General features: G+C 47.9%; 13 protein-coding genes across 13 annotated transcripts; 4 read left to right on the forward strand and 9 right to left on the reverse strand.

The window, feature by feature from the left end:
* Nucleotides 1–20: 20 nt before the first annotated feature.
* Nucleotides 21–660, reverse strand: SPPG_00168 (uncharacterized protein; the record flags this gene model as incomplete). The annotated part of the gene is made up of 4 exons (XM_016748501.1): nt 596–660; nt 322–534; nt 125–266; nt 21–64 (listed from the first exon to the last, which is right to left on the reverse strand). Exons 1-4 carry the CDS (start codon nt 614–616, stop codon nt 21–23), a joined length of 420 nt encoding a protein of 139 aa, XP_016612478.1. The 5' UTR covers nt 617–660.
* Nucleotides 661–2,266: 1,606 nt separating this feature from the next.
* SPPG_00169 (uncharacterized protein) lies at nt 2,267–4,287 on the reverse strand. The gene is made up of 6 exons (XM_016748502.1): nt 4,028–4,287; nt 3,838–3,956; nt 3,729–3,772; nt 3,527–3,658; nt 3,257–3,460; nt 2,267–3,198 (listed from the first exon to the last, which is right to left on the reverse strand). The coding sequence occupies exons 1-6, from the start codon at nt 4,281–4,283 to the stop codon at nt 2,568–2,570; spliced, it is 1,386 nt and encodes a 461-aa protein (XP_016612479.1). The 5' UTR covers nt 4,284–4,287; the 3' UTR covers nt 2,267–2,567.
* A 110-nt stretch (nt 4,288–4,397) lies between these two features.
* On the reverse strand, nt 4,398–5,812 carry SPPG_00170 (uncharacterized protein). Its single transcript, XM_016748503.1, has 3 exons — nt 5,746–5,812; nt 4,887–5,676; nt 4,398–4,830 (listed from the first exon to the last, which is right to left on the reverse strand). Exons 2-3 carry the CDS (start codon nt 5,590–5,592, stop codon nt 4,622–4,624), a joined length of 915 nt encoding a protein of 304 aa, XP_016612480.1. The 5' UTR covers nt 5,593–5,676; nt 5,746–5,812; the 3' UTR covers nt 4,398–4,621.
* Nucleotides 5,813–6,596: 784 nt separating this feature from the next.
* SPPG_00171 (uncharacterized protein) lies at nt 6,597–8,666 on the reverse strand. The gene is made up of 6 exons (XM_016748504.1): nt 8,146–8,666; nt 7,860–8,070; nt 7,677–7,792; nt 7,248–7,612; nt 7,102–7,181; nt 6,597–7,039 (listed from the first exon to the last, which is right to left on the reverse strand). The coding sequence occupies exons 1-6, from the start codon at nt 8,500–8,502 to the stop codon at nt 6,810–6,812; spliced, it is 1,359 nt and encodes a 452-aa protein (XP_016612481.1). The 5' UTR covers nt 8,503–8,666; the 3' UTR covers nt 6,597–6,809.
* Nucleotides 8,667–8,775: 109 nt separating this feature from the next.
* On the forward strand, nt 8,776–10,828 carry SPPG_00172 (tRNA pseudouridine synthase A). The gene has a single exon (XM_016748505.1). It carries the CDS (start codon nt 9,194–9,196, stop codon nt 10,685–10,687), a length of 1,494 nt encoding a protein of 497 aa, XP_016612482.1. The 5' UTR covers nt 8,776–9,193; the 3' UTR covers nt 10,688–10,828.
* SPPG_00173 (uncharacterized protein) lies at nt 10,740–11,422 on the reverse strand. Its single transcript, XM_016748506.1, has 2 exons — nt 11,285–11,422; nt 10,740–11,221 (listed from the first exon to the last, which is right to left on the reverse strand). The coding sequence occupies exons 1-2, from the start codon at nt 11,394–11,396 to the stop codon at nt 10,836–10,838; spliced, it is 498 nt and encodes a 165-aa protein (XP_016612483.1). The 5' UTR covers nt 11,397–11,422; the 3' UTR covers nt 10,740–10,835.
* Nucleotides 11,423–11,747: 325 nt separating this feature from the next.
* SPPG_00174 (uncharacterized protein) lies at nt 11,748–13,577 on the reverse strand. The gene has a single exon (XM_016748507.1). It carries the CDS (start codon nt 13,561–13,563, stop codon nt 11,845–11,847), a length of 1,719 nt encoding a protein of 572 aa, XP_016612484.1. The 5' UTR covers nt 13,564–13,577; the 3' UTR covers nt 11,748–11,844.
* A 1,013-nt stretch (nt 13,578–14,590) lies between these two features.
* SPPG_00175 (uncharacterized protein) lies at nt 14,591–15,190 on the forward strand. The gene is made up of 2 exons (XM_016748508.1): nt 14,591–14,820; nt 14,884–15,190. Exons 1-2 carry the CDS (start codon nt 14,680–14,682, stop codon nt 14,995–14,997), a joined length of 255 nt encoding a protein of 84 aa, XP_016612485.1. The 5' UTR covers nt 14,591–14,679; the 3' UTR covers nt 14,998–15,190.
* On the reverse strand, nt 14,951–17,420 carry SPPG_00176 (uncharacterized protein). The gene is made up of 5 exons (XM_016748509.1): nt 17,054–17,420; nt 16,889–16,994; nt 16,714–16,823; nt 15,406–16,649; nt 14,951–15,338 (listed from the first exon to the last, which is right to left on the reverse strand). The coding sequence occupies exons 1-5, from the start codon at nt 17,373–17,375 to the stop codon at nt 15,174–15,176; spliced, it is 1,947 nt and encodes a 648-aa protein (XP_016612486.1). The 5' UTR covers nt 17,376–17,420; the 3' UTR covers nt 14,951–15,173.
* Nucleotides 17,421–17,556: 136 nt separating this feature from the next.
* On the reverse strand, nt 17,557–19,717 carry SPPG_00177 (uncharacterized protein). The gene is made up of 6 exons (XM_016748510.1): nt 19,349–19,717; nt 19,226–19,277; nt 19,072–19,153; nt 18,861–18,999; nt 18,025–18,788; nt 17,557–17,963 (listed from the first exon to the last, which is right to left on the reverse strand). The coding sequence occupies exons 1-6, from the start codon at nt 19,479–19,481 to the stop codon at nt 17,664–17,666; spliced, it is 1,470 nt and encodes a 489-aa protein (XP_016612487.1). The 5' UTR covers nt 19,482–19,717; the 3' UTR covers nt 17,557–17,663.
* Nucleotides 19,718–19,890: 173 nt separating this feature from the next.
* Nucleotides 19,891–22,074, forward strand: SPPG_00178 (uncharacterized protein). Its single transcript, XM_016748511.1, has 7 exons — nt 19,891–20,061; nt 20,130–20,553; nt 20,613–20,666; nt 20,728–20,877; nt 20,940–21,008; nt 21,076–21,502; nt 21,566–22,074. Exons 1-7 carry the CDS (start codon nt 19,928–19,930, stop codon nt 21,787–21,789), a joined length of 1,482 nt encoding a protein of 493 aa, XP_016612488.1. The 5' UTR covers nt 19,891–19,927; the 3' UTR covers nt 21,790–22,074.
* A 106-nt stretch (nt 22,075–22,180) lies between these two features.
* On the forward strand, nt 22,181–24,000 carry SPPG_00179 (uncharacterized protein). The gene is made up of 5 exons (XM_016748512.1): nt 22,181–22,340; nt 22,435–22,603; nt 22,668–22,885; nt 22,945–23,254; nt 23,326–24,000. Exons 2-5 carry the CDS (start codon nt 22,526–22,528, stop codon nt 23,944–23,946), a joined length of 1,227 nt encoding a protein of 408 aa, XP_016612489.1. The 5' UTR covers nt 22,181–22,340; nt 22,435–22,525; the 3' UTR covers nt 23,947–24,000.
* Nucleotides 24,001–24,705: 705 nt separating this feature from the next.
* On the reverse strand, nt 24,706–26,209 carry SPPG_00180 (uncharacterized protein). Its single transcript, XM_016748513.1, has one exon. The coding sequence runs from the start codon at nt 26,136–26,138 to the stop codon at nt 24,891–24,893; it is 1,248 nt and encodes a 415-aa protein (XP_016612490.1). The 5' UTR covers nt 26,139–26,209; the 3' UTR covers nt 24,706–24,890.

Raw genomic sequence — 26,209 nt, forward strand, 5'->3', positions numbered from 1 at the left:
CCAAAACCTAGCTTTATCCGCTATTCGTTGAAGATCACATCACAAAGCAAGAGCACCTCATCCTCTTAGTGTATTGTCTATATAGCCCGCCGAAAACAACAAATAGACAGTGAATCATTCTCACCTTCCACTTTCTTTGCAAATGCATCAGCCTTCTTCCAGGCCTGTCTCGCTTGCTCCGGATCGCCCTTTTGTTGAATCTTTGCAGCTTCTTTTCTCATATTCTCGGCGCGATCTTCCTCATTTAAGAGGTGGTCGCGGTCGCCCTAACGCTGTTGATGAGGCTATCGTCCATGCAGGTATTTTAGTGCTGATCTCTACCTTTCGGTCGCTTTTGGGTAACTGCCTCTCTCCAGGTTGCAAATCTCCTCTAAAAATCGATTTGAGATCAGGCTGCATATTCATTTCCGCCTTTGCCCATTTTTTTTGAATGTCTGGGCCACGGAGGAGATGTTCGTCAAGGTCCCGAACAGGAGGCTGGTGCTTGTTGGGACTATCAGTGTAGTCTTGATCGTCTTGGTCAGCTTTTGCAACCTTAAAATGAAAATAAGTCATGTATATTGTGGACAGTTGGACGATCAGCAAAGGTGCATGCCTGATGGTAAACTTGACTCATGACGGGCAAACTTTGGACAGAATTGAGGTTGAACAAAAGTTTTATTAATGATATCTCAGTGTTGGGAGTGAGAGCTTGTGCTTGGGTGCTATTCCCTTTTATACATGTTCTATTTTCTTTACGTAGTCATTGCAGGTCCAGGTCCACAACAACCATGCAAGCCCATGCAGCAAGCCCTTGCAAGAACCTTCGTGTACCGCACCTTTTTTGGCTATACCCTCCATCTGCTTAATCTCATCTTTTGAACCTCTATCTCTTTGCACCAGTTCCCGAGGATATATTTGGAAAACAGGATCTGGGTTACAAGCCTTGTCTCTGTAGTCGGAATATCTATCCACTATCCATATTCGCTGTCTACCGAATGCCTACCAAACAGTGGAGCAAAAGTACTAGCATACATACGACACTCTTTCAAGGCCCCCTTGGGTCGGCAATTGCCGTAGCCGTAGGTGTTACCACTGTCAATGTGTCAGTTACCCAATAGTCGACGCAAATCCCAGGAGCGTCCGGTAATAGATCATTGACCTCGCATCTCAAACCAGGCTCACAAACAGCTATCGGAGTGTTGGGACCGGGAAACCCCAGACATGGCTTCCCTTTGCCCACCTTATTGTGAAGAAGCCTATTGCTCAGTTCTAAAAAGGATGAAGAAACACCATAACCGACCTACCACAACAGTATTGTGCGTAGCAGTGGCTACTGCAGTAGTAACGTCCGGTGTTGCCTTTTTATTTTCCATCCTAGATTTGAGCTCTTGCATAACTACGCTAGGTCAAAAAACCAGCATACCTGAACGCACACCCCCATTGCATCCGGGTACGTTTCTTGAATCCAGCAGCTGAGGTTTGATGGACACTTGAACCCGGCGAAACCTCCACATGGGAGCTAAGCAAAGGCCTTTTACCCTTGTATGTTTGACTATGGTAACGAAAACGAGTAAGGCTACTCACGGCAGTCCTAGTTCCCACTATGGTCTGACTAAATACGGGACTGATGAGAAGAATTGCGATTAGTGGGTTTGGCATATGCATGGTGCTTGTAAGCGTTTTGACGACAAAACAATGTCCTTGTAAAGCTTCAAGTGCATTCGTCCAGAACATACGCGGTACGTAAGCAACGCCAGTCATGTTTACCTCTAACTTTTGCCCATTAAGCGCCATTTTCCAATAGGCCCTGTCAATAATCTGTTGCTGCTGCTTATTACCAATGTCAACGCTCATTTGGATCACATCAATGAAATCATCTATGGCAAAGATCATAAAGAACTAACTAAGACAAGGCATAAAGGAACCATATCATTCATCTCAATTGAGAAGCTGCTGGCTACGAAAGCTCTTTCGCGGATATCGACTTCATGTGAGCACGACTCTTGCGCGAAGAATTTGACTCTGGATCGTTCATGAATTGATCTGAAATTGCCGAAACCCAGCAAGGCGACTGCCAAATGTCCAAAATATTACGGTAGTATTGACGGCGATGGCGATGGTATGGTTGCGACGTAGGCTCTACAAAGCCGTATCGTGCAGACATATGTGCTTACGATAATACACACTAAGCATTAAACCTGAAGTTAGTTGCTATGCGCGCGATATGACCGATGTATTCGAGCTCAGTAACTCTAGCCTATAATATCCTGGTGAACATCACGGGTCAACTTTAAAAGCCAAAAAGTTTATTTTCCCTTTGCATGTGATTCGGTAAGGGTATTCATCGTCACCAGATCGTATATACAACTACTTACAATACCGTCCCCTCGCAAAAATCCAAAACCAACATAATATAGATACAAGTGAACTGCGCCATTGGCGACTCTAATACACCAACATACCCTATAGATAACCTTTGCTCTCTCAAATTTTTCTCCCCTAGAGACCATTATTAACGATCGGAACCTTGTCAAGTTGTATGCCACGCTCTTGCGATACTACCTGACGTTGCTAGCTTAAAGCATTTACGCGTAATTAGGACTCGAAAGCTGACTTGTATGTTCCTCATCTGGCCCCCCACCGTGGCCCCCATTCGGGATGCTGTTGGACACGGTACTTTGAATCATTTGATGAAGTTGTGCGTCCCGCACAGATTTTTCCAAGTGCAGCTTTCGCCGCGGATTCTTTCGTTTGTGTCTCTTTTTACAAGTAGGACTCTCGGAATCAATCAGATCCTGTCGGTCGTTGTCAGAAAAGGACATCCTTTTGTTCCCGACACTCGTAGAAGGGTCTTGTTCACTATCCTCGCCTGTTTGCGAGCCGCTCGCAGCAGAGTAGGAAGCTGTATCGCTAACCTGTTCCACATTCATATGCCCATTCGTCTGACTCGACTCTGCGGGCAAAGTACAAGGGCTTTTGCATGCCCTATGCACATGTTCCACCTGACGTTCACTGAGGGCGGGTCTTGCTACGTTGCCCAAGCTTGTCTCTGAATTCTGTGTGTCATCTGGTGCCACATACTCTGCCATAGTATCATATACTTCCATCATCCAAGGACTCTTGGAAAAGCACACTAGTTCATGCACAAAATGTTCAGTGTGCGACGAGAGGTATTCTTCCAATGCACTCTTCGCCGCCTGAGACTCCAATCCTTCCCTGAAACCCACGGAACTGTGAATATTGGTCCCATGAGAGGGAACGAAGAAGAACGTACCTTTGTAATATCGCAATAATCACGTCGATTATCATTTCGACATCGTCGATACGAAGCAGTACTTTCAAGTCACGTCGAATCCACGGCACCAATTTCTTTATAAGATCGGGATTGCGCTTGAACAGCTCTGGAGTAATTTCTTTGAACTTGGAATCTCTGGTAACCGGCATCGTTTTGGCTCGTAAACCATGGGCATAGATATGCCTGGGCGACGAATCAGTCAGCGGAAGGCGATCAGCAGTTACGATTCTCAAGCAAGCCAAGGAATACCTTCTAAATGCATCACCGGTAACCATACGAGGCTGTTCTAGCAGAAAATGTCTATGTGGCTCCCGATTTGCTGCCCGAGGTGTGCGTCTATACATGTTGCGATTGCGGGTCCGGTAGCGGACATCTGAACGGCTGAAAAACGGATTCGTGTAGTGATCAATGCGCAGATTCGTAAAAGAAAGGCGTTCTTTAGGAAGCATACCTAAAGTGCTGAGGCCAAGCTTCAGTTACATCCGCAAACTCATACTGCAAAGAGTGAAAAACAGGTCAGATAACTGGAGAGAGCTCTGGCAGGCGACCCAATAGGATACCTTCTCATATCCATCATTGCCTTTTGCGGGCACCACTCCAAATAGGATGGTCTGTCTGCATTCGGGGCATGCACGTCCACACTGAGCCCACTGACAAATGCATTGAAAGCAGAACGAGTCTGCCGGTGGCATGTCCAAGAGCAGTCAGTAATGCCGTTCTTGACAGAAACTACTTTAGGCGAGCACTTACGGTAACACGGGTGGACAAACATTCTGGACAGCATGGGCTGTAAGCAGATGGAGCACGTCGGGCCTTCGTCGTCGCTGTACGTGTGCTCTTCCGCACCAGAAGAAATGTCTGGCTCTCCCATATCCGCCTCTTTGACGTCTGCAAGCTCATCAGCTGAGGATTTCACTATACAAGCCTCGGATTGTTTACAATGCACAAGGCATGACTGGTGTGGACTGTGAGGGCATCTTGGAACAACGCTGGTAGATCGAGCCATGCCCGTCTCAAAGGCTGCAGCAGCAAGTCGGAGGGTCAATTCATGTGTAATCGATGTTGGTTGGAATGCATAATGACAAACGATGGGTCGAGCCACAACGTAATCAAGTCGGTAGTGCTTTATTGATCATTGCTACTGATATCCTACTGCTATTTCTGATTCAAATTGCCAATTTCCCATGCGGGCCAATCATGTTTCTTTTCTTTTTCAATACTCTGCCCACCTTTGAGATATCTAATATTACTCTGCAAGCCCATCTTACCAGTCCGTCCCGTAGGAAATACGGGCACGGCTCTGATTTCAGGTAGAAGACCGATTCCGATAGAGAGACGCACCATCTACGTCCACCCTTCGTCGCTGCTCTCGTAACTTGGCAGTTCATGATTTATCGTGTCTGTCGCCACTGGTGGGACATCTCGCAGCTCATCGGCCGAATCGTCGACGTCCATATCTTCCTGAGTTGCTTGATCCAAAATCACAAATGGGTCCTCTTTGATAGATCCTGAATTTCTATGCGCGCTCGGCCGTGAGATATTATGCTGCATATCTATATCGGAACGACAGTTAGCGAGTGATTACAAGTCGAATCACAAATGCGAGTACCGTGTAGGGTGTCTTCTCGATCCAGATGTTCGCCGATCGATAAATGATACATCTTGCTCGTGTTGTCAGAGTTTGCTTGTGAGGTACTTGATATCATTGATTCCCCCCTTGATTCCCTGCGAGAGATGGACAATGGCGTCTCCACGTCGAACCCTAGATCCGGTAAGTCTTCCAAGTACTTGTGGTCCTCATCGCCAATTATCCAAGCTTCCTGCTCAGCTGCCCAGGTTGTCTCTACAACTATTGATGAATCTGACAGGTATCCGGAGGCAGGAGAACGGAGCGATGCATCCGTGCTGACCGTCACGGCATTAGGAATGGAAAGGGGAGTGGGTAGCTGTCGCGGCGGGGAGCGTGGTCGGTTCCTAAATGGAAGTTGCATTTTGACGCTGTTGTGAAGACCAGTCCATTCAAATTTCGTTTTGCCTCTATCCTGCACGGCTGGTGGTAATATTGGTACAAGCTCTGGTACGGAAACTTGTTGACCTGGTGACTGTCGCAATCTATTGAGCTCGGAACGTCGTTTGCGTGCTTTCCTCCCCAGTCTTGGGCTTGTATCGACATATACCTCTGATCGTGATGTTTCATTAAAGGAAGTATCTGACTCGGTGGTCGTTGAGCCAAGGTTGACCCCAGTCTGCTTTGCACTAGTAATCGTTACTGGAACCGTTATTCCATTGACAGACCGCCATAGCGGTATCGGCATATCTTCCTCAATCCGTGCTATTAAAACGGGATATGGCTGGTTGCGGGTGGGAAACGTGTAAAGCTTTCCTCGTGGGAGAGCTGCCTGTGGCATAACCATAGGGGGTTCAGCGGCGAATACAGACAAACAGACGCTTGGCTTTAATATCTCAACTTGAAGCTTGGAAAGTAATGTGCAGGTGCAAAGGTCAAAGTTGAAAGTTCAAAAAAAAAGGAAGGAACTGACAGGTCGGAAGCTTTTGGGAGACGTCAAATAATTAAGTGGCAGCTTGTCTGTGATCGTGCTGACATAATCACCATGATCGACCATCTGCAGGTTGCGGGGTAACTTTGTACGGATGAGTAAGACTGCGAAAAGACCTAAGTGCATAGCATGGTATCTTTCACTATAGCATAGGAGTGGAGATCCGATATTCATTAGGCACAGGCCTATCTATAGTATGGAGACTTACCAGGCAGCCCAATAGGTTCGGACGTTGGGTCCGCCAAAAGCGTTCCATGTGTACCATCATCATCCTCTTCTTTTACAGTTGGATTTCTCCTAGTTATCCCTATCGAGTATCTGTAAAATTATGCTACGAAACACAGATTGCTCCTTCACACACTGCAACTTCTTTGGATGCACGCTTGAAATGCTACAGTCTGTTATCTCTTATGGATTTGTCGAAAAAGAAGATGCACAAAGACGTTGCTTGGAGGTGACAAGAATGAACTGAATGTCACGGCCATCGTAACCGGGATGAATACGATACTGCCTATACTCTGGCTGGTGTCAAAATCCAGGACCCTCAGTCAATGACAGTAAGGAGGCCTTTTGTATGGGACCGATTCTGCACCGTTACGAGTGATCGTTTGTGGTCCCGTGGTCATTTGGCTTCTTTTTTAGGTGCCAATAGGCAGTACAGACGAATGCAATGAAGATGTGTGCACTAAAATAGTTTGTCACAGCTAGATTTAGAAAACGAGTAGCCATTCAAGCCCGTTCAGAAATTCAAGTATAAACACTTGCTACAGTGATATGTATATTTTCATAGTCAAAGTCACATCGTCGGCTACAACGAGGGTATTTCTATGATGAATATATTCTACTAAAGGTCTATGACATTTGGGTATACACAACTCTATACAACTATGCTTTTTATACAGATTTCAAACACTTCATAGAAAGTCACTAAAGACAGTCACCACTCATCAGATATGAGGCATTGACATCAGCACTCAGCACCAGGGCCCAAACGAAATGTCAAAATAATGATTCAAATGGCTCAAGATCCCTAAAGGAGTGACAATAGCCAAGGCCACATTCTTGGCCAGATTTTCAGCGTTAATGCAGGAAGGAGACTCCAATTCGTTGGCTCCGCTGCATTGACGAATGTTTGACTTGCTGGGGATATAGTATTCCTCTTCGTGGTGCAGATAGCCCCAGTCGCGGAAAGGAATGGAAGTAACTTGCATTTTCCAATTAGTTGGAGTTCTACGTTAGGATAATTCTGCTGCTCCAGCTACTCACCAACATCGCCCCATCCCGTTACACGATGGAAGCGAATGGGAAGAGAGTTGACCCAGCGGGCATAGGCCGCATTTCCAACGCTACAGGATATGCGTTGTCAAAAATTGTCCAACACTGGTAAGAATCCATAGACAGGAGAAACGTACCGAGGCTCGCCGTAGGTGTAGACAGTTATCCTTCCGGCCAAGCTATTTCCAAAGTGATCGAGCAAATCCACAGCGGAAAGCACGCTTATGGCTCCTCCAAGACTGTGTCCAGCGACATGAATTGCATAATTCTTACGTTGTGGGTCATTCAGAAGTTTTCCCACAGCAGCACGAACGTGATCGCGAGCAGCCAAGTAAGTGTTTTGGAAACCGTAGTGGATTTGCGCATCAGAAGGAGCCGTCAAGTGCTCGCCACCTAGGCAAAGTTCCGTCTTCCAAAGTAGCATATCGTTTGCAAAGTTTGAAGGAGTGAGACTGCCCCGAAATGCAACGATGATGGCTCTTTGTGCATCGTTGTAGGCCACCTGCATTAGATTGACGTTTGAATTAAGGAACAGTTCCATATAGTCATGAATGCTTACAACGTACATAGCCAACGGACTGGGATTTGGTAAAGTACTCTGTGATGACGGTACCAGAAGTAAGAGAGGTAGTACATCGCTCTCGGCAGTCCCAGTTCTTGTTAAGAAAGAACTTTAAACAATCTTTTAATATCCAATGATTGTCAATCTCATGTGTAAGAGGCTGTTTAAATCTCAATTAAAAACCTACATGCCGCGGCCGCATATGCCTGATGTCGTTTCAATTCCGTCAGCAAGGTAGGGCTTACTGCTCGAGCGACCAGATCCGAGGTTCGGGTCATCAAAGTGGATGGCAGAGAGGCAGATCCGGAGCCAGTTTGAGCTAGATTCTCGGAGACCTGTTTGATTGCTGGCGTGCTGAGGTCTTTGATCATGTCGGGTGTTGCAGTGGCATTGTAAGACTGAGATGATGAGCATAGAACATGGATGTGATTAAATGACCATATTTCTGAAAAAGCAGATATATATATACATACGGAAGACAGGAAATCAAGTCTGGCTTTTTGCATCTCTGCATCACTAATTGCACTACTAGTAGGGGCGGCCCATGCATTGGGAAGCATGAGAGCAACAGTGGCAAGGCAAGTCAACAACCGCATCTTTGAATGGGGAGTCTGGTGAAATCGCCTTGCGAGTGAACTTGAAAAAGACCTGGACAAAAAGCAGATGGGTGATGGAAGATGCTTGTGCCTATTTAACTTTTGTGCACACCCCCTGGGAGCCGCTGTCCCCGACAAGGTAAACCACTGTCGCAGACAGTCCACTTTAAAAATCCCTTCATTCATAAGGCTGAAGAATAAGTTTCTGAAGAAGGTCAACTTTTTGTTGTACATGTTTTATAGAGCTTTTCTTGAATCTCCTTCATGGTTTTGACTAGCAAGTGTAACGCTTTGGGTATTTGGTTGTAAATCAGCAGCGCTTCAAGTCTTTCCACGTTGACTCAATTACACCAAGCCATAAGAACCTTTGCATCTCTCTCGCAAGTGCCAACACAAGGCCCTCGATGATGTTTCCCAACACCGTTGGACTAGCCGCAAAACAAGCAAGATTATCACCTCCCCCACGCGACCAAACCCACGGTCAAAAAAAACAAAACTTGTTTATTACACCAGCAGGAAAATGCTGTTGTTTTCGTCAAAGGACAATCTCGTCATCTTTCCATTGCGCGGATCGAACGATCGACAAGCGTTGCAGTTGTGCCCTGCTGTTCACGCCGAGTGTTCAAGTGTTCCAGTGTTCTTTTTGCCTTGTACATCTTACCGTGCAAACTCTATGAAAACCTACAGACCATCAATCGAAAGTGAACTGCTTCGATGGGCAAATGTGCCAACTGCATATCGGTTATCGTTACATTCAGTCTTTACTTAATGTAATCCATCCGCTATGATGGCATATCCGTTGAGTTGACAAAACAAAACAAAAAAAAACAAAAGCAAAAAGACGGATAGCCAGAATCGAACTGTGCTGACTGTGCCACCAGCAAGATGGCCTCGTGAACTGCTGCCTGCGTGTGTCGAGGTCGACATGATCTTGTTCATTTGTCGTAGATCCCAATTCAACAATCAATTCCTGTCGTCCATTAGTAGAGTCAAACAAATGTCAACGCACCAGGTAATGGATTATTCAGCATGGTCAAAGGAGGATCTCATAGGACGAGTTAAAGAATTGGAGACCATCGTGCAAACTGGGAAGCCCAGCCAAAAGGCAATAAATCAAGAGTGCAAGTGCACACCTCCTACGACGAAAGCAAAATTGCGAAAGAAAGCAGCACCCCGACCATTTGATTTTGAGGCTCACCCGCTCCGCCCAATTGCCCTCCGTCTTTCGTACCTAGGTTGGTCCTATCATGGCCTCGCCTCCCAAGAAACTGATACCGTCCCTACCGTCGAGTCTCACGTATTTAATGCCCTAATGACTGCTAAACTGATACCCGATCGCAAAGCATGCCAGTTTTCAAGGTGTGGACGAACAGACAAGGGAGTGAGTGCTTTCGAGCAGGTCCTTGGATTGTGGATCAGGAGTTCATTGTGCGCTAGCACGGCCGGATTAGTGAAGGGGTGGGAAAACACGGAACCAGCAAAGAAGGGTGTGATGAAAGAGTTGGGTTACTGCGATGTGGTGGATGGGGAGATGGATTATGTGGGTATTTTGAACAGGATCTTACCGAAAGACATACGAGTCTTGGGGTGGAGTCCGGTCCCGCCAACCTTTGATGCCAGATTTGACTGCCAATATCGCCGATATAAATACTTCTTTCCTGCCGGAGCATTGGATATTCGCGAAATGAGGACGGCAGCATCACAGTACATTGGTGTACACGATTTCCGAAATTTTTGCAAAGTCGATCCAGCCAAGAACATTTCTTCCTACGAACGCCGAGTTCTGGATGCAGATATAAGACCATTGGGCCTAGAAGATGACCCCAATTGGGCAGACGGTCCTAATGGAGATGGATTGGATGCGGAGACCGGACAGGCACCTGAAGCGGACAAATGTTATGTCTTTACCGTCACAGGCCACGCCTTTCTCTGGCATCAAGTGCGCTGCATGATGGGTATACTCTTTTTGGTCGGATTACGAAAGGAGCCCTCAAACCTCCCCACAACTCTAATGGATCTGTCAGCGCATCCCCCAAACAGTGGTCGACCAGCTTACGACATGGCAAGCGAGATACCCCTTGTCCTTGTCGAGTGCGGTTACCCTACGGACATGTTACGATGGCACCAGGATGATGCTGAGAGCATCAAATTGGCCCATGGATTGCGAGAGTTGTGGAGAGATTATGCTGTGAAGAGTACACAGATTGGTCGGTTGATTCAAGGTGTCGTTGGCATGGACGAAAGACGATTGTCATGGGTATCTGGTAAAGAAAAGTACGTACCGGTGATGAAGCTGGGGAGATGCGATTCTGTTGAAGAAAGAATCAGAAAGAGCGATGACGCAAAGACGAGGAAAAGAGGAGCAGGAACTCCAGACAAGGTCAATGATGCTGGAAAGCGGCCCAAGATGGTCGAATGAGGGACTTTGCAATTTGTACATAGATGACGCAAGGCATGGAGCAATTGTAAATGACTGTAACAAGACGCTCAACTTTTATAGATGGCGTAGAATTTTCGAATATATTCACAGTAAATATAATAACGATAAACTTGACCAAACTCTGCAATCAAGATCTCCTCCGTCGTTTCTTGCTTCTTTTGTCCCTGTCATCCTCTGACTCTGACTCTGACTCTGAAGACGACGAATCGCTGTCGCTTGATGACGAATCCGAAGAATCCGACGAAGAATCTGAACTGGAGGAACTACTAGAGCTTGAGCTCGACTCCGAATCTGAATCACTGTCACTCCCACTCTCACTGCTATCTTCCCCCCTTTCCCTCCTCTTTTTTCGCAAGATTTCATCTGCAAGTCCCTTTTGTGATCGTCTGAGACCAGTTGGATCTTTTTTGACCATGGCACTTGGGAGGATGGGTTTGGAAAGCTGTTGCGTGCGAGTTGGACGAGATACATACGGACGGGTTGATTTGCATTCATATGTCCAGTGACCGTAACCTGTTGACAACAGAGGGTGAATAACGGTGAAAAGTTCCAGGCAGCCCCGTGTGCGTTCCTTACCTAGACATTTTTGGCACTGCCCTGGCTGCTGGCGACCACGCCTAAAGGTGGAGATTTGGGAAAGAGATTCAACCGGGGCTGTTGGAGCACCAAAGATGGGCGGTTGTGTCATTTCTGTCGATTGGAATTTTGATTTTTCAAGACGATTTGCTAGCTTCTCGTCCCTGCACTTCCCTTCGGACGAATCGCGACTGTGCCACTTGCAAGGCTTTGAAGATGCAAGTTGCAGCTGAACACTTTGGGCTGTTTTCTTCCTTTGATGTCGGGCGCCTGGGGCTTTCGATCTTTGAATAGCAGATATCTCAGCGTTGGTTTGCTCATCCGCCAACAGGGAACATGAGAGATGAAAAGGTTTTGAATGATCCAAAAGCCATCTCGCGAGTCATTACAAGATCTTGCAAAAAACAATGCCGCAAAAGCGACAGCACAACTAGATCTGTAAACAAACTTTATACTTATTTGAGCCTTTTCACTGTATTTTTATTTCTTGTTAATGATATTTCTATTTACTTGCTGTATAAGTTCTACAAAAATTCTTTATACTTCACTTCAAATAATCTCTATGTGCATTGGATGTACTTTCCAGCATTGCTGCATGACGTTCCAGGTGCGCATGCCATTTCTATCGGGGTAAAATTGGGATATGTAGGGTTGCAAACGAGAAATGAGTCCTGGCCGGAACAGACCATAAAATTATCCCCGCAAAGGTCGTTGCCCTTGGGGAGCTGCGCGGGGCCGGGGCCGGTGGTTGGATTTGGTGCCGTTTCCGTCGCCTGGGGTCCGGGGCCGTCAGGCGCTGGCGGCAAGGACCCCGAGTCAGTGGGGAATGGCGGCAACGAAGGGATTGTCACTGGCGGCAATGGCCCCGGGTCAGTGGGCAACGGCAGCGATGGCCCTGCCGCCGTGGTCGTCGGGGGCAATGGCACCGGGTCACTTGGGATTGACGGCGGCGATCCCGGGCCATCGGGGATTGGCGGTAATTGTCCAGGGTCACCGGGGATTTGTGGTAATGGTCCTGAACCACCGGGGCCAGGAGGCGATGGCGCACCCTTCGTGGAAACTGACGGCAATGGCGTTGGCACTGGGTCAGCGGGGTTGGGAAGCGGGGGCGTCGGAACAGCAGTCCCCGCTGGCACGGAAGTCGTGGCATCTCCGTTCTTTTTGCCCTTGTTCTTGCATGGCTTCTTGTTCTTATCATTCGTACGCCGGTTTATCACTCGCGAAGGTCGGGGAGGTGCGGCAATAGGTAGCAGATCTGGCGTCGGGGAGAAACCCTTGTCCGTTGCTACTTGACTGAATCCACTTTTTGGCCCATTTCCTTCAAGTGTCAAGCCGCCACATTCCAAGAAGAATTGGTTTGGATCCGTCGTGTTCATTCTGAATCCAAACACGATGTCCTGCGTAGGGCCGTCGGTAGGAGTCGGAAACTCAAAGATTTTAGTTCCGTTGGCAAGGCAGTCGTTGCGGGACATAGTATTCATAATACGAAAGTTCTTGCCGTCGTGAGACTGAAAAAATTCGCAGCCCCCGTCACCGCGACGTCCATCCCCCCTTATTTCTAGGTTAACAGGCCTACCGCTCCTGATCTTCCCCAAAGGCTTCAGAAGTTTTGCCTCGCAGGGATTAGGGTTCATCGTACGGTCGATGGGCTCTCCAAGGTTCATCGAGACTTGTAGAGGAAAAAGGTCTCTGGGTCGCAGAGATGCGGGAGATGGGGGAGGTGGGGCAACAGGTTGCAGATCTGGCGTCGCGAGGAGGGAGAAACCCTTGTCCGTTGCAGGTTGACTGAATCCACCTTTTGTTCCATTTCCTTGAATTGTAAAGCCGGCACAGGCATAGAAGAGTTGTTGTCGATCATTTGTGTTCGTCACAAATGCATATACGATGTTCTGCGTAGGGGCTTCGGTAGGAGTCACAAAGTCAAAGGTTTTAGTTCCGTTGGCAAGGCAGTCCTCGGGGGACAAACGGTTCATAACACGAAAGTTCTTGCCGTCGTGAGACTGACCAAATTCGCAGACCCCGCCGCTGCGAGTCCAATTGCCCCTTATTTCTAGTCGAACAGTGGCACCGCTGGTGATATTCCCCAAAGGCTGACCAAGTTTTGGTTCGCAGGGAGTAAGTTCCCCCTTAGGCGTGAAGGGCTCTGAAAGGGACATCCCGACGGTTAGAACGGGGGCTTTAGGGTCGGCTCTGGGAAGAGGGTGGGCCAAGTGCACATTTGTTTTAGCTGCTGCGCTCGAGGCAAGAGCCAAGATCACTGCTGCAAAGAGTTTGTGCATTTTAGTGAGTAATCACACAAGGTCAGATCTGATGGTGAAAGGAAGCGTTGAATGCACCCCTTTTTATATTCGGTTTTTTTTTTTCGATCGCCAAGCACAGCTTTGATGACCACAACATAAGTCATCGCAGGGTCTACAATACATTATTCAGGATCTCTATTTTGTCGTCCGGGTATCTGCCCCGAGTATCAGACGAACGTCCACGTCCTTGTAGGACGTAAGTGGTCCAACATTTTGAAGGGGACATTTTCGTGAAGGCTGGGTTGGGCCTATATCTTACTAGTGATATATGTCCCTCAAGTATTCCAACATACAGAGGCTTCTCCATAGGTTGGCCAATTGTTCCAAAGTTTGTCGACGTTGGATCTGCAATACGAAAACCGCATAGAAGAAAGCAACTGGACCCACAACACTTTAGGTACAAACCTGAGATCACTTTAATAACCACAATGGATCAACAGTTCCTGTTGTCTTGGGCCCCGTAACAAAAGATCCCCGAAACTTTAAAAGTTGCATGCTTGGCAAAGTGTTCCGGTAATCAAGATGATACAAAAGACTACAAGACTATGGTGCTCTAGCGCCATAAATATTCTTTTGGTCGCCTTTTCATTCCTGGTGACATTTTCAACCAGCCAAATTCAGATTGAGCTTGGAGCTTTTGGAACAGCATAGCCTGCCTGATTGGCGTTCCTGCGATCGCTGGTCTTTGTCTGCACCAACTGCCTACCTGATACTGTTCCACACACTTTTAAGAATGAACACCTTCTTTGTACGGGACAATTGGTGAAGGGAAAAGGACATAACTGGAGACTGTCAAAACCCACAAAACTCCTTCTCCCCAGTCAATGCGAGTGCGGGAGGTACATACTCCAGTCACCAAAACAAAATCCACATGGCAAACGTCTTTGCATCTGCAAGACTCGCAAGCGACGGAGGAAACCAAACAGCTTGAGTACACGTGATACAAACACGTGATTCCGGTTAAATGCATGACCTCATCTTTTCAAATCCCGATCATTTCCGATTCCTTTTGCAAACCTTCGCCAGCGAACGTTCCATTCCCAATTTTCAACACGCTCAGGACTCTTTGAACGGGCACGCACGAGTAACCACACAATGGCAACAAAAGCATACACTATTGAGCAAGTCGCTTCCCACAAGTCTGCCGACGACGCATGGGTCGTTGTAAACGGCAAAGTTTATGACGTGACAAAATTCTTGGATGATCATCCTGGAGGCAAAAAAGTGTTGTTGAAGGTGTGTACCTAGTTTCACTCAAAGGTTGGTACTGCAGAATCACTTGAACTGTTGCTTGCATAGAACTGTGGAAAGGATGCCTCCAAACAATTTGAACAATTCCACTCGGGCAACGTCCTTGAAAAGTATGGACCAAAGTTGTTGATTGGTGAGGTCTCTCCCTCGTCCAAGCTCTAAAGAGGCGAGCGATGGAGCGACGTATGCGATTGTCTATTTTGGTGGAGACAAGCGCTGTTCTTGGTCCCTGCTTGAAAACCAAGAAAAGGGGACAGTGTATATCATAGAGTTTGAGGAAGAAGTCTAATTTGATAATATAGCAAAAAAAAGTATCCAAATCACAGAAACTGTTCAAGTCAGACCTTCCTCTCCACTTCTCGCACTTTTGTCAAGACATCTTCCAGCTGCTTCTTGTTATCGTGGACCTCCTTCCGTCGCGCTTCAATCGCGTCTTCTAGCAACTTGATGACGGACACCAAAGGCTCAGCGACAACGCGCTTGAATTCTTTGTCATAAGCCGTCTGCCATGTGCAAAAGTGTGTCAAAAATTAACAGAACAAAACCTTATCTATAACCTTGCTTACTCACCATGAGATTATCCTTCAGCGTCTTGTGCCCTTGACTGACTTTCCCCCAAAACCGTCCTTCGAGCATGCCCCACCGTACCTTCATCCACCCAAACCCACCCGCACTAGCCCCAAGGGCAGAAGGAACCATGACCGCTATAGGGACACCCAAATGCACACCCAAAAGTCCAGAGACATACACCACCAATTGATATCCAATTTGTCGTCGCACTAGCTTTTCCGCACTTGATTGCAGATCATCGCAATGTCGCGTTTCATCAAACTTGGCAATCTCATTGCGAAGGAAGAATGGATCCACTTCGCTTCCGGGTGCGGGAGGGGTTTGTTGTGCAAGGACTTGACCAATGCGTGAAATGTCTTGCTGAAGGGATCGCGCAACACCAGCGGATACATCTATAGAGGCTAGGTCGAGCAAACGCTCGAGCGACTCTCCAACCCTCTGGTAAAGACCGTACAACCCTTCGTTCAACTTTCCAATGGCATATACCATTTGATACTCGGCCTGCAGCAACGAATTTTCTCGCATCTTGGATTTGAGGTCATCGGACACGAAGTCGCTTCTCCAGAAAAGCTTCCAAAACTTGACTTTGTCGAAATACTCGTGAATAGCGTCCGAGAGCGACGAGACACTGTACTGAACCGCGGCAAGATCACGAGTCTCAAAATCCCGTACCAAACGCTTTTCTGTCTCGACAATGCGCGTCGCTAAATGCTTCAGTTCCTCCCGCGCTTGATTGAGCGCCCGTTCGGTTGCATTCTGGCTGTCCGCCAGTCTATTCAATGCCCTTCGCGCAGTGAAAGCTGCTGCCCGCATTTTATGCGCGCCCCGATCCGCTGGGGTATCTAGTCGTGAAATCACAGTAGACTTCAAGTCTTGCAGGCCAGATGCGCTCCACTGTTCCGCAAACGTTGCTGGTGGCTTTTTGTCTTTCAATAGTTGCTGTGCGGCTCGCGCTTTCCGAGTCGAGACGGGCACCACGGATGATACTCGGGGTCCCTCATTGGAGCCTGCCAAAGTTCTCAGCCGTGATCTCACTTCTTCAAGAACCTCCAATTTATCCTTGCTTTCTTGATCTAGCCCATCCACGGCCACAACCAACCCTCCTTTGCCATTCGCATAAAAGTTTTCCAGAAACTGAACCTCGGAAGGACTCGTCAACCGCCTATTTACGTCCGTGGCCAGAATGATGAGATCGGTGCGGTATATGACATCCTCTATGCGATGCTTATCGATGCAGTCGAGGCCTACACCGTGTTCATGTGTCGGTAATGCATTATAATAGAGTCGTGTAGCACAGGTTGTACGCACCAGGCAGCTCAAAAACTTCCACATTGTTCCTCAATAGCCAATCAGCCGGACATTTGACATCCACATATCCGCCCGTTGCACCGGCCACTTGTTCCACCTTTGAACCATAGCTGGGAATCCAAAATCAATTAGATCTTCACATATGATTTCCCAACGTACACAGTCTTGAGGGCACCTGATCCTTCTAATACCGGCATTCGAGGATTCTATCGATTCTTTGAGTGGGTTCTCAACCAGTGCATTCACCAGCGCCGATGTACCAACATGTCGCTCGCCGACAACTACAAAGCAATGCCCATCACGATCATGCTTTCTCAAAGGATAAGTCAACTGAACATACCAGTTATTCTAAAACAGCTGTCGAAATCGACTCCAATTCTTCCAAGCCAAGCAGCATCCCGTTCTCCAATTGACACCTGAAGTTCCTTTATATGGTTGAGCAAGGTCTGAATTTCGGAACTTGCTTCAGCAGAGAGTTTTCTTGCTGTGGGTTGGGTCGGTGTTGCTTGCGTTGTCAAATTCCGGGAGTTTACAAGTACAACGCGGCCGGACCACCGTGGTCTTTCCTTCCGGGAAATCAGGCGCGAAACGGTTGGTGAAGGCGACACCGACAGGCGAGAAGACGCCGAGCGCATGCACTGTCGGCCGAGTGTGGACAGCATGTTATTTGAGGAATGCCCTTCACGGCGGTGAAGCGGTAGGTTGGCCAATTTGTGGTAGATGGCAAGCAAGGTCGGTCCTTCCCGAATATTGTTGTCATGGCAACAGTCATCATGAGTATTAAACGATGCTCCATGTCAAACTTGGCCAAAAGTCTTGCATGTCAACTAATAATGCACTTCTCTTTGCGATCCAGAGTTCCAAAACGTGCGTGCCAATTTAGAATGTGAAAGGCTCTGATAAAGACCTGGCCAAAAAGGAAATGATCTAAAACCTACTACAATCCCTCCTCAAAACAACGACTCATTTTGTCCTTGCCCAGCCGCAGGCTGGCTCCCAAAAGCTGCAAAACCAGAATTCGCTCCACTTGCCATAGGTCGCACATTAGGTGTCAAATTTGCAGCACCTCCCATCACTGGCCGAGGTTGCGAAGACGTCGCAAACTGCCCAAATTGACCGAATCCACCCATTGCACTTGTCGACCCTAATGCATTCAAGCTCGGTCCAGCGGCTTCCTCCCGTTTACCCCCACCGGAGAGAGAAGTAGCATCCAAGGAGACAAGTTTCGAGAAGGGATCGTTCGATGCAGGCTAATTCAATACAAATTGTTTAATACACACACTGAGGATAAAGCAGTTACGTATCTAGTACCTTTGTAAATCCGCCAGAGGACGCTGACGATGACGATGGTCCCACCAAGGTTTGTTGTCCAAAGGCCGGAGGAGCTGCACCTCTCGAGGCGTTCATCGAACCGCTTGAAGGTGCACCGAAGCCCCCAAGCAAATCGATGCCCGCGGAGGTTGGTACAGGCACCTGCGCAGGTGGCGCAAAGTTGGCAAAGTTGGTAGTCGATGACCCTTGAGGGAACACGCTAGAAGATGGAATAGGAGGGGACGCAAACGACGCAAACGGTTGCACAGGTGCAGTGACAGGGGCGATAGGAGCACTCTGAAAATCAGCGAAATCGTCAACCTTCTTGACAGGGGCGGTCGCAGTAGATCCCCCTGAAAAATCGCCCCAATCATCGTCGCCGGTCCCCACGTCCAACAAGTTAACACTTGGTGTTGTAGTTTGAGGGCCGGCAGATGCGGTGGTGGTGCTGCTTTTCCCTTTGTTTGCAGTCTCCTCAGTACGAGATGATCCATTTCGAGCAGACGATGGACGATCATAACGATCTTGTCCAGACCGGGAACTCTCATCATCATCTTTGAACCCTCCTCCGTACCCTCCTCCGTACCCACCGCTCGAAGAAGAGTATGACTCGGATTCTGGCCCGTAACCGCCATATCTGCTTCCGAATCCGTTAGAAGCCATGCCCGTATATTTAGCTCTATTTTCTTTTGCTTTTCTTCTTTCTGCTTTTATTTTGTCGTTATCCGCCAATAACTCCGCAATCTCTTTGGCGCGGTTTCGGACTTTATTCGTCGAAGCGGTACTTTATATCAATTTCAGAATAAAAGCACTACATTGTTTACTATTGCTCTTACCGTTGATACCCTGGTCTTTGCCCTTGTCATCGATGTAGTGAAAGTTTTTCAAAGCTTTCAATTCATATATGCGATCCCTAGCAGTGTCGATAACGCGTTCTGATCCATTCTTTATTAAATATTCCAAGAGCTGAAGAGCCTGGTGACCATCAAAGGCATTAATCAATCGGCACAAAATTGAAAATACATGACACATCAACCAGGTGCTAACCTTGTAGATCTGCCTCCACTGAGAACCGCCCTTTTCCTGAAACCGGGTATAAACTGTGTCCATGATTTCGGCAAAGTGCGTACTGGTTTGACAAGCAGGATTTGTAAGTTCAGCGGTCCTTGATACTAATGAGCATGGTGAATCCTGCACATACTAATGACTTGTTCCAGCCGCAATGTCTTGCATGAGAGTGGAACTGGCGCCCCCTAGAAGCGAGAAGGGACTATGGTGAGAATCCAGAACTGATGTTTACCAACCACCCGTGAATATGACATACATGGCTCATTATTTGTCGCATCGCGGACCTTGATTTCATATTCTGTGTAATTGTAAACTGCATTTTTCACCTTATTCACCATAGAGGTGATTTTGTACACGTCCACATAGTCCTTCAACTTGTCGAGATCCATGCTGTGCACTTTTGGCCTTGGATAGGTCAACAGATGTCCAGTTACAGAAGGGACGATAGCTCGCCGCTACGAGGGAACCGGCCCAGTCGATGCGCTAACAAGCCCAAATCTGTCAGCTCGTCTGTCAGCACGTCGTTCAAGGAATCTCAACGCGTTTCGCAGCTGTTTGCGCAATTCGATGTGGCTCTTGACGGGGGCTGATGCCAATTTCCCAGGTGGTTGCAGGTCCCTTATCCCAAAAGCTCCCATTCAACTACGAGTGCCCGCGTTTACCAACCTGTCGGTCCACGTGCCGCCGCAATTTGCTCTGGTAGCCATGCCAACCATGAATAAACTCAGTGACTGAAACTTTAGTTGATGGCACAGCTCACTGCTGTTGCCTCTTCTCAGCCCAACCTTCCTTGGGTCATATCGCCTATAAATTGGCGACGAATTACGCAAGAGTGATGCGAAACAGCATATGTGCTATGGGCAGTGCAGAGAATACAGATCTCACTGCTCCCTTTATGGGTGGAGTAAGAAAAAGGTCGGCAAGAGACGCGTTCGGTACCGACCCAAGATGGGATGATCCCCGTGGAGGGTAAGCAACTTTCGCTATTACATTGCATGCGGTTTTGCTCTTGTACCTTATACATGTATTCCAAAAAGGGACAATTTTCGCTCTTACAATCCTTCAGCCCAAGCTTCAGCGGTTCAACCATCGCCATTCGTTCTCGCCCATGGTGGCGTTCCATTCTCTACTCAACGTCTCGCCCATCGATCCCTTCCCCAGATATCCTATCAGCAACGCCCGGATCACTTTGTTTTTTCATCATACCCAGCACATCAATCCCATGTCTATGTCCCGCAGTATCCGTCTCATGCTCCGTATTCTTCTTTTCGGGCTGCGTCGGTCCCCGGGGAAGGAGGTGTCGCTGCTGCTGCCGAGGGCGAAGCGGCACCCAATGCAACGTCAAAAGTTATACCCGAAGTAGGCGAGGTTGAAGTCAATAGGAGTGTTAAAGGATTGAGACATTTTAGTCGGTGCGTGGCAGATAAAGTTCAATTGAAAGGAACGACAACCTACAATGAGGTAATAGGGGCACACTGGTTCACATCTTTTGAGCATTGGATAACCTTGCAGCTTCCCAGGTAGCGGATGAGCTTGTTGAAGAATTTACGGTACAGGCTCGAGATACGAATACCGTATGTACGGCTGTTCTGAGTTATCTGTATGTAGCTGAAAATTGACTAGTGCCAACTGCAGAAATTCGACCATAAGAATATTCGGCGTCGAGTATACGATGCCTTAAACGTTCTTATGGCCATGGACATTATTGAAAAAGACCGTAAAGAAATTCGCTGGACAGGCTTGCCCGCGGAAGGGTCCTTTCGAAGGGAGCTGGATGTCCTAGAGGTAGGGACTGTCGAGAGGTTCGAATTGGCGGTTTGTGTAAGCTTAAAGAAATAATTACATAGCGACGCAACGCAGAGCTGCGTGCACTAAACGAAGCGGAAACCCGCAGCGTTAATGAACGTATACGAAAGGTACGGCGAATGAGTTGTGCCACCTTCCAGACTTTGTGTCGTCGTCTTCTGATCATGCAGCCTCTAGCAACGTCTCTTAAAAGGACTTATCCATCGAAACCTTCAAAGAAAGGATGCGGAAGTGACCTCATCATCTATCGGCTTGACAGGGGCTTCATTCACCACGATACCTCTCCCTGAGCATTGTCTACCATTACCATTCCTCATATTAAGTTCCTGCCGAGATGCCGAAGTTAAAGTAGAATCGAATGGAGATAAATCGCAGTGCTGCATAAGTTTCTCCAATCCCTTTGACATGTTGGAAGACATGGAAGTTATAGCCATGGTGGTCGGGCAACAGCAAACGGCAGAAGGGAACGAGGCTATTTTGGACTCTGCATTCACAACCTTCAAAGAGCAACCTGCATTGACGGAGCATCCCGCCCTTGATAATGGTCTTATGGGCATAGGTCAGCACTCCCAACAGCCTATACATCAAGGGAGATCCTTTGGAGGTGAGTGAATTTCTTAGATAACTCTGCAAGAGCGTTTGATAATAATCGATCTTTAATATTTAGAGCCTCATCGAACTTTGCTTTCAGCAAATGCTGCAGCATCGGTAGGCGCCGGTGGCATGGGCCGCGGTGCGTCGCCTTTGACGCTCCCCCTGCCGACCCCATCATCGGCATACGGTACCCCGGTCGGATCTCGACCGGGATCTCCGAGTTGCTTCCAATACCCAGCTCCCGAAGAGTTGTTGGGAATGGTTGGTTTGACAAAGTCTCGAAAAGTTGGCGAGTGACAACACAGCAATTTGACAGTGGGATGGGTGGGTTATTTGACAGATCATGTGTTTATTCCTGTCAGACCGGGAACGTCATAGGTATCTTATCTTCATTTTTGACATTCGCGTGCATACGCGGGGAGGTTAGAACGATGGGGGAGGGAGGGTTTGACATGGACGAACTTTTCGCGGAATTCCTTGTGTGTTTTTTATGTATTTTTCCTTTCTGATATCCACCGACTGTTGAGTCGCGTATATACCCTACTCGGAAGAAAAAATGCAAATATACCCTTAACTTTGCCCTTTTTGCTGTTGAGGTGCTCGATCGCATCGATTTGCAACTTGAAGGATTCTGAAGGAACTTCACCTCCCACGTGACAAAGGATTTGGTCATTGGTGTGAGTCACTCGGCGAATGGGGATAAACTGTTCTAAAAGTTGTGGGAAACGCCGATGATCCGACACGCAATCTCTAGAACACATTACACCTGGTTGATAATAGATGCTGCCATAGTACGCCAGTGCTATATGCTCCTACATTGAGTGCCCTGCCCTGATATCTGTCAAAAGGTGAATGACGCTTATCAGATGGAAGAGTTCCAGAACAAAAAGTGTGACGAAAAAAGAATGTTGTTTTTTGACAAATGTTGTATCGCCCATTCAGATAGTGTAGACTTTCACGATTGACAGCTGAGAGGCTTTGCGCACGGTTTTTTATTTTTATATTGGAAAAAGCATCTTTTCGTCTGCCCATCATGCCTACGAGCCAGAATGAGCGAGTACCAGACGTGACTCGGGCTGCGGAACTTACAGCAGAGTTGAAGACATTAGAGGTACCCTGGGCATTTGACAAAGAGATAAGCAAAATGGCCTTTGATCTGACAAGCGCTATATTAGGCACGGGCAACACACTTTAACGAACTAGCCCAGCAAGTCAATTCCGAAGAAGCAGCATGTCTCAAAGAACTCGCCAAGCAACGCAAAAAGGTGCGAGAGTTCCTACGAGACAAAACGGTGGTGGCTGCTGCTTCCCGTGATCAAGTATTTGCGGATCGGTTGGAAGCGATTAGAAGAAAGCTTCAGCATTTGGAGTTTCAATTCCCAAAGCCTGCCCAGTAAGTAGCAATCCGAGTTGATCGGATTCGTTAATGCAGCCTAGTAATACCTTTTATAGTATCATTCTCCGGTTAGCCTTGGGTAGTACTGCTCCCGTCTCTCTCAAACCGCTAGCCCTCCGTCTCCATTACAAACAAGAGTACGAACTCTTCAAGCTCCGATTCACCTTGATTTTCATTTTCCTTTCGATTGCCAGTCTCTTTATCTACGGCGGTCGTGTCTTGGATGCCATCTATGGATTTGCTATGTTGTACTACTATTGCACCTGTGTGCTACGGGAACATATCTTGTTGGTCAATGGGAGTCGGATAAGAACTTGGTGGTTTGGACATCACTATTTGAGTATCATTCTGAGCGGAGTCATGCTGGTAAGTCAAAAAGTGGGTTTGATGGGACCGTTATCTCGCAATTTTTGTAACTTGCGCAATTTTTTGGTCAGATCTGGCCAGCAACTACTAGCTACAAATCTATCCGGACCCCCTTTTACGTCTTCTGCCTTTACATCAACATTCTCCAGTACTTTCAATATCGATACCAAAGAGCTCGATTGTACGTGCTCGTCGCTCTGGATCGTGCACGGCCTATGGACACTTTGTCAGGAGATGGGTTCTATTCTGGCTCACTGGAACGGGAATTCCTGTTCCTTTTACCTTTTTTGGTTATTGGGCAGCTTTGGCAACTGTACAATGCATGGGATCTCTATTGGCTGTGGGAGAAGCACCCCGCCGAGAAGAGGGAATGGCAACCGTTGGTTGCGAGCGGCCTATTTTTGATTCTTGGGATAGGAAACATGCTTGCTACTGTTAGAACGTGGGTATCAAAGAAGCGGAGTGGGACGGGGTCTAGAAAACGTGCCAAGGATTACATGCTCAGCAATTTACCGGGTAGTCCACCGGTCAGCCCTGGTATTATGACCAGTGGAGTGAACGCATTTCCGTTCCCTCCTTTAGCGGGAAAGGACAGGAACGGAAAGGAGGGGATAGATGGAGTCGGAGAGGGAATGGATAGAGAGACGGACAAGTTGATTAATGGTGTTCTCAAGGAAAAGGCTGTATCATGATGATCTCTGTCTTGCTATTTTTTTCAAAGTGTCAGGCCACCCCGTTTACTACCAGCCCTATGCACCACCCTGTCTAATGCCATATACTCCACACACCATCAATGCAGTCTTTACTAAACCAACTCTTTATCCACCATCCCCATCATCCCCGCCACACACGATCCCGTCATAAGTCATCAATCGAGCACCCGCTGCTACCAACGAGGGCAACGCGACGGAGGAGCGATAATCGGGCTGTACTGCATGCGAGGGAGGGAGGGACCTGTACAAGATTTACAAATAAAGAAAAAGATTGTTAGAGAAACCGAAAACAAGATAGTTTTTTCTTTTCCGTGCAGTAGGGGTTGCTGACACTTTTTCCCGCACTTGTAAAATACGGTATCCATTTTATTGGGCAGTTGTTTACCCATTTCAGCACCCCACATAACAAACAAGGCATTCCTCACCGAATCTACAACACACCCTATCCCTCCTAATGAAGATGCATTCAGAAATGTAGGTTGCGATAATGTCGGAGCCGAGGTTTGGCGGTGGGCTGTGGAGGAGAATGGTGTTGCGGTGGGTGTGCGTGTTGATGCCGACTTCAATGAATGGAGCGGCGAGAGGCGAGTGGGGAGACGAATGTGGATGCGTGGTGGCATGGTCGGGTTTAACGGGATTTACTGGCAGGCCATGCAAAAGATACTGATGGCAAGTCGGAAATGAGACGAGGGCGTTGTTATGGAAATGGGCGTGGCACAGTCCAAAGCAGAAACAGATGTGAAAAGAAATAAAAAGGATTATATTGAAATAACAATTTCCATTCAAGAATGGGACCTGATGCATAAGCTAAATAAATCACACATGCGCTCAAACTAAATACACAAGAAGTAAAAAAAACAAATTGTAAACAACGTGAATAAACTACATATAGTTCAAGGATACCTGTCTACTCCTTTCAAGACTTAGGATCCAAACGCAACGCCAAGGGGCACATTATCCTCCTCGGGATCCGCTTTTGGTTTGCGGGACGATGGTTTTCTTTCCACCCCAGTATTCGCCATGTTTTGCTGTAAAGCTTGCAGGACGACAGAGGCAAGTGGTGTAGAGTCTTCGGCATCGTCCGACTCGGAACCCTTGGCCTTGAGATTCGCATGGCTGGCGGAGCGGGAACCAAGGTCGGCGTGATTCGATTTGGGCTTCCGCGTGCTAACACTACGACGAGCCGGCCCTCCGGTACTTTGCGAGCGGTGTAGATCTTTTGCCGAGCTATCATGTGCAGATTTGCGGGAAACGGCGCGGCTGAGAGGGATGTCAGAGTCGCTGTCGGATGTGCGGGACGATGGGGCTGGGCGATTCGATGAACGAGTGGACTGAGGGTCTCGGGTTCGAGAGCGGGATGCATGCCGCTTTTTAGCTCGCTCGCGATCTTCGTCTCGTGTATCATCACCGCCCCTTGGTTGCCTAGATCTCGATCGTGCGCGTGACTTACTAGAGTGGTGTCTATCTGATCTTGAAGCGGACCGACTGAGCGAATCACCAGCGTTGTCTCGTGAGGCAATGTAAGTCGGTGGAGGTGGAATAAGATCACCTATGGATCCTAACGATCCTAAATCGCTGTTCAAGGGAGGAAGTAGCATAGAGACCGGATGAACCGGCGAAGGAGGCGGGGAAGTGTCTTCGTCGCGCCGTTGTGATCGCTTGCTGCTCTTTCGTGACAGATTCGAACGAATTGTACCAGATCGACCCAGGGCTTTTGTTGACAGCAACTTCTCCTCTACATTGCTTGTACCGGTACTGCGGTTAGAACGCGCGCTCTTCATCGTTGGGTACATTGGCTGCGCATCCTCGGTACTCGGGGTTGCCAAATCTTCCTCGATCTTGATGACAGAGCCAAGGGGCATATTGGCAAAGCCAGAACCAAGACCCAAATCACCATGACCAGCCGCTTTGATAGTCGAGAGGACATCCTCGTTATCCAACGTCTCAGTCGACGGTCGGAACACTGCGGCAGTATCGTGATCCACATCTGATCTAGCTTTTGAGCGGGATGAGGCTGCTGTAGGTTTTCGCACAACGTCAGCAAGCATTCCACCCTTCTTGGTCGATCCCGCCCGCTCTAGTCCTCGTTCATTTTCTTCTGACAATCCACGAGTGTATCTCCTGGCTTCTTGCTCGCTTTTTCTCGTGCTCGGCTTTCGAGTATTTCTCATTCTCACTCAACGTTCCCAAAATGGTTCCAGCTCGAAACGGTACACTTGACTCCTCCTTTTCCACCCGGCTC

This window comes from Spizellomyces punctatus (genome assembly GCF_000182565.1).
Source record: "Spizellomyces punctatus DAOM BR117 chromosome Unknown supercont1.1, whole genome shotgun sequence".
Taxonomy (NCBI): Eukaryota; Fungi; Chytridiomycota; class Chytridiomycetes; order Spizellomycetales; family Spizellomycetaceae; genus Spizellomyces; species Spizellomyces punctatus.